Source organism: Glossina fuscipes, unplaced genomic scaffold, assembly GCF_014805625.2.
Source record: "Glossina fuscipes isolate IAEA_lab_2018 unplaced genomic scaffold, Yale_Gfus_2 83180, whole genome shotgun sequence".
Taxonomy (NCBI): Eukaryota; Metazoa; Arthropoda; class Insecta; order Diptera; family Glossinidae; genus Glossina; species Glossina fuscipes.
The window spans coordinates 9,934-15,235 of NW_024004748.1; the positions used below are offsets into that span (position 1 = coordinate 9,934).

General features: G+C 31.1%; 1 protein-coding gene across 1 annotated transcript; it reads right to left on the reverse strand.

Annotated features, from left to right (window-relative positions):
- Nucleotides 1-250: 250 nt before the first annotated feature.
- LOC119644060 (exosome complex component CSL4-like) lies at nt 251-2,917 on the reverse strand. Its single transcript, XM_038043585.1, has 4 exons — nt 2,384-2,917; nt 884-1,473; nt 579-827; nt 251-519 (listed from the first exon to the last, which is right to left on the reverse strand). Exons 2-4 carry the CDS (start codon nt 1,049-1,051, stop codon nt 286-288), a joined length of 651 nt encoding a protein of 216 aa, XP_037899513.1. The 5' UTR covers nt 1,052-1,473; nt 2,384-2,917; the 3' UTR covers nt 251-285.
- Between the last annotated feature and the right edge of the window lie 2,385 nt (nt 2,918-5,302).

Genomic DNA, 5,302 nt, shown 5'->3' on the forward strand with positions numbered 1-5,302 from the left:
CAGAATACAGACATTCTGCTCTAGGACTATCCCCCTTTTCGTCGGTTCTCATCCTTAGAGTCATAACTGATAATCTGCCGATCTTTAAGGGTTATTTGCTTTTGATAGCTAGAAAATTCTTAAAGTGAAAATCATCAGGCCGTCTTTTTTTCAGTTATACGAAAGAGTTAAAGGGGCTTTAGATATGTAGTTAGTTGATAATTTCCTGACTGAATTTACTTTACTCAAGGCAATAATTTAAACAATCCCGTTTATGCATGCATAAGTGTATAAAGAAACGAGTTTTTATTTGGCGTTCGTAAAGTTACCATTGTTTTGACATTTTAATGCGCTGGCGGACACAATCTTAGCTACTTTGCGGGGCTCTTTAACCAATGTATTGGGACACTGCATTTCTGTCCAGCTTATGGGTACCATAGGAGCCACCTCAGTTCCACCTTCGCTTGCCACCGCGACAACTACACCCAACTCATTTTCAGCGGTACTCAATTCATAGCAGGATAACTCAATTCGTGGTAACTTATAAACACTTCAAATCATCAAGTGGACACGTTTATATATTTAAATAATGTACATACCACCTTGGCTAATATTATATCACCTGGTCGATAACATTTATACATTTCCACACGATCTTTTTCAGTAGCTCGTACATCTTCTTTACGCAGCATGGCACGATAGCTTTGCTCTAATACATGCGCCCCTATGCTTTGTATAGAACATTTGGCAAAACGCTGATTTACTTGCAAAATACGCGCAGTCACGACGTCACCGGCCAACGGCACAATAGTGCGATTACCAGCACCTTCCACTTCAATAATTTTGCACTAAGTAAAGATAATTCAATCAATAAAAAAATAGCGACTTTTAGTCAAAAACTTACGCTATCCTTTTCCTTTAAAATAACACTCCCTGCCAACGTAGCATAAATGTAACCTTTACGTTCATACGTACCGTGACCAGCAGCTGTCTTTTCGTCTGACAAACATAGACGTTGTCCTGGTAAACATATCAAATTTGAATATTTCATGTTTTTACTGCTAAGGGTCATTTTTAAAGAAATATACTTCTTTTTCTTTATTGCAATTTCTATACCATTTATTCAATGTTATCAATCAATCAAAATACTTATACTGAAAAGTAAAGCTCTTCTTCTTCTCTTGGTTTAAAACAATAATCTCTCTTAGTAAATAGGACTCTGCCTTCTTTTGTAGTCATGTTTTCTTATTTTATTTGTTTGTATACATACCAAACCATATTATCTGTCAATTTTCAAATAGGCTCATAAACAGCTAAACAATTTTTCGAAATGCGCCGCTTCACTTTGTTCGGTTATGTAGCTTTTCACATGTTCAACTTTCTTTCCGAAACTCAAGACAAAACGGAGTTTCATTGTGACGGCCCTTACCAGTGCGTCATTCCTGTTTTGGGGTTAAAAAGCGCCCAAGATAAAAACTGGTTACCCGTGCTATTCTACTATTTACAGGAAAATGTAAACGAAACACATAAATTTAGAACCAAATATAAAGAAATCAATATAAATGTAACAAACAAAAATCTGAAAAACAATAATGCAAAAAACTAATATGAACGCCAATTAACTTTTTAATGGTTTAAGGAAATAAAGAATGAAGATATATGGCTGTAAAAGGATTTCAGTCATGCGAAAACTTTTTTTTTTTTGGTATGTTGAATGGAGATGGACTAAGCCAATAGATTTGTGGCTCATGCGAAAACATAAGCAAAAGATTTAAGTTTATATTTGAGTTTGACATATATATAAAATTGGAAATAAATTATCTTTGCTGCTCTTATTGTCGTTCCTTATACTTTAGTATAGAGTATAACCTAAAATTTTAAATCGTATAAGATGGAAAATTTGTAAATTAGTACAAAATAATCATAAATTGGATAAATTATATCAAAATTTAAAATTAAATTTTTCGGAAAGAGTAATAACGCAAAATTGTGTTGAAGAGCTTTCACATACAACTTATTTTTGCTCATTTGATAGTAAGGCAGGCGAGGTCTTTAATTCCGTTCACTAATTGCGGCGTTAGAGGGCCAACATAATTAGGCATCACTTTCGTGTTCAGGGTAAAACTTCCCAAGCTGTAAGCAAAATGGGCAGCTGCGCTATTGTTTCACAGGAAAATGTAAACAAAAACATATGGTTTTAGAAACAATAATAAAGACTTTTTTTTTTTGGTATGTTGAACAGAGATGGACTCAGCCAATAGATTTGTGGCTTATATGTCTAATATTAGTCCATCTCTGTTTAACATACCAAAAAAAAAATAAATATATATATGTCTAATAAAGACTTTCACGTAAACATAAATCAAAAATCTAGGATCCTTAGTGGTGAATTTTGGTCACTAACCTAAAGTTGTGCAATTCGAGATATTACGTTGTAAACCTTTATATTCTGCTTAAATTTTATGATACCGTCAAGAGGCTTTCGTGAGTCAATTGATCTATAATTTGGAAATTACCATTTACCACTTTCTAATACAACAACTTGATGAATGCATTTCAACACTATAATAAACATATTTTATTGCCTGTTTTTCATTTCTCACAAAATAATGCGTAGTATAAACTCAAACTGGCATTCACATAACATAAAAAATGCACATTAGTGTAAGATAAATGAATTCCATAAATAACTTTAAAATTTGAAACGATTATTATTTCTTCTTAAGTTTTATCTCTTCTTGTTGTATACATGCAAACCATATGATTTCTCAAAACCCATATGGTGCTGTAAAAAACCGGCCAAACCGAAAATAGGCATAAACCCTTGTGTTTTTACTAAACTACATGGCAATTAGCATATGGTTTTGTATGTGTCCAAATAAAACAAAACGAAAACAATGAAAAAGAAGAAGGAAAGGCAATTTATTTTAAATTTAGAAATTATTTATCTTATTTATGTTTACCTTACACTAATGTAAATTGTTTTTATATTAAGTAATTTGCAATTTGCTTTTTACTATGGATTATTTTGTAAGATATGAAAAAAAGCAATAAATTGAGTAGATTAAAATTGAAATATAGTCATGAAATTCTTTTTTTAGAGAATCACAAATAGTAGTTTCCAACTTATGCATAAATTAATTTACAAAAATGTATATATTTATATCAGTTTTCTTTTTGTTCTTTTTTTTTTTTTTTTTTTATAAATGTATTTATTGGACATATAAGCCACAAACCTATTGGCTTAGTCCATCTCTGTTTCGACATACCAAAAAAAAAAATAAAATAAATGTATTTCTTGCGTTTATGTTGGTTTCTTAATTTTTGATTTTAAGCCATATGTTTTTGTTTACATTTTATGGTAAAAAAATTTCGTGGTGCGGCTGCCCATTGTATTTAACACTGGGTATGGACGTATAAGCCACAAGTCTATTGGCTTAGTCCATCTCCATTCAACAAACCAAAAAAAAAAAAAAAAAAACACTGGGTACTTGTTTACCCGAAAACAGAAATGACGCTTCATTGTTTTGGACACCCGAGTGTAAATGATTTTAACTAAACTAAAAACATATTTACAACATTAAAACTATTTCAATAAAATATTACTATAATCTAGTTAAAGAGTGACGTAAAACCATGCATATGTTTCGCAGGCAGAGGAAAGATTAAAAAAAAAAAAAAGGAGTTACACATATTTTTGTTGTTTTAAAATTGAAATGTAATCATCAAAGTGTTTTTTAAAAAGTGACAGTTGCCAAAGTATGAACTAATACACAAGAATGTATCTAATATATATTCATCTACGTATGTCTACTCAAACTACTTTATCAGTAATCAATAAACACACTTGTTTACTTTTATATTCACTTTTTTTTTTAATTTGTTGTTTGTGTTTACGTTTGTTTCTTTATTTTTGGTGCTAAAACTATATGTTTTTGCTTATACTTTCCCGTAAAACTATATGGTAGCACGATTGCTCATTGCGTTACCACTTACCACTGAAGAGTTTTTAACTGGAAGACAAAAAAGACCTCTCTTTTTATTTGTCGTAGCCTGCCGTTATTAATCTTTCATATCAAAAAACTTATTACTATCGTTGCTATCTCTTTGTGTCAAATTTCGTTTTCTGAAGGATAATCATGTAAATGGTTGATACTCACCAATGAAATCTATTCACGTAAGCAAATTTAGAAGTGATTGTCATCAAATGCACTCAATGGGGGATGATCATGTAAGCAGGCAATTATCGCCGTATGGTTTTTTTAAAGAGATAATTGATTATCGCCAATAGGCTAATCCTGGTATCTGTATGTTATCGCTAGCTTTCCAATGCTTTCTAATATTTCTCCTCAAATTTTCCATTTCAATGTATTAATAACTAAGAGAGCCGTAAAAAATGAGACCTGAATTGACGTTTATTTGTTTTTTATAAACAAACTACATATAATAACAAACATGCAAAATGTAATAAATAGAAAATTATGTGAAATTTGACAAACAAAAAAAGCAATAAAGTTAAATACACTGTTTAAATTTGCAGGCGTCTGTGCAAGAGAAATTGATTATGTATAAAATTATATATATTCTCTTTCACAGACTTTCCATAAAAATGAATGTTAACATTTCTGTTATAGTGATTAATTCATATATGCGATGTCTTCTTTATCGCAATATTAAAGTTTCTCTTCCATTTCTGTATACCTAATCTTGTTTTCTTTTATGCTCATATATGAACAAATAAAAAGACAATTCAGCATAAAAAAGTTTCGTTTTCAGTATTTATTTAATTTTTGCGTAAGTCTCGCATTTTTTAGATTGCTATATTTATAAATTTCATGCCAGCAATCGTCTAACTTGTTCACCCAACTGGCTCAATTGCGGTGCTTCCAGACAAACATCAATGCCAAGATCTTCATAGGTCACCTGGGGCGCTAGAGAATTCAGATGAGTTCCTTTCGCGTTGTAGAGGACGGAAACGTTGTGCAGCATCGCTCAAATGTTCGAGATTCTTCTCAGCTTCTTTGGGTTGTAGCGACTTTTTCGCTCTTTATGTGCAACACGCCAACGACCTAGAGAAGTATTCAAAAGCTGTAGTTAGATTTTCGAATTACTAAATAATGTAAATACTGACCTTTATATACACCAATGCATCTTTGTTTTTGAAACTTCTGCATAAATTTACATACAAAGTCATGAAAATGTACATATTGGTTAACATTACATAATTTAGCACGATATTTAAAAAAAAAATTGCAGTTTTACCAAATTGTTTTGTCTTTTTTTCACAATTCACAAATGTAATTTCGGGCACATTCTGTTTTTT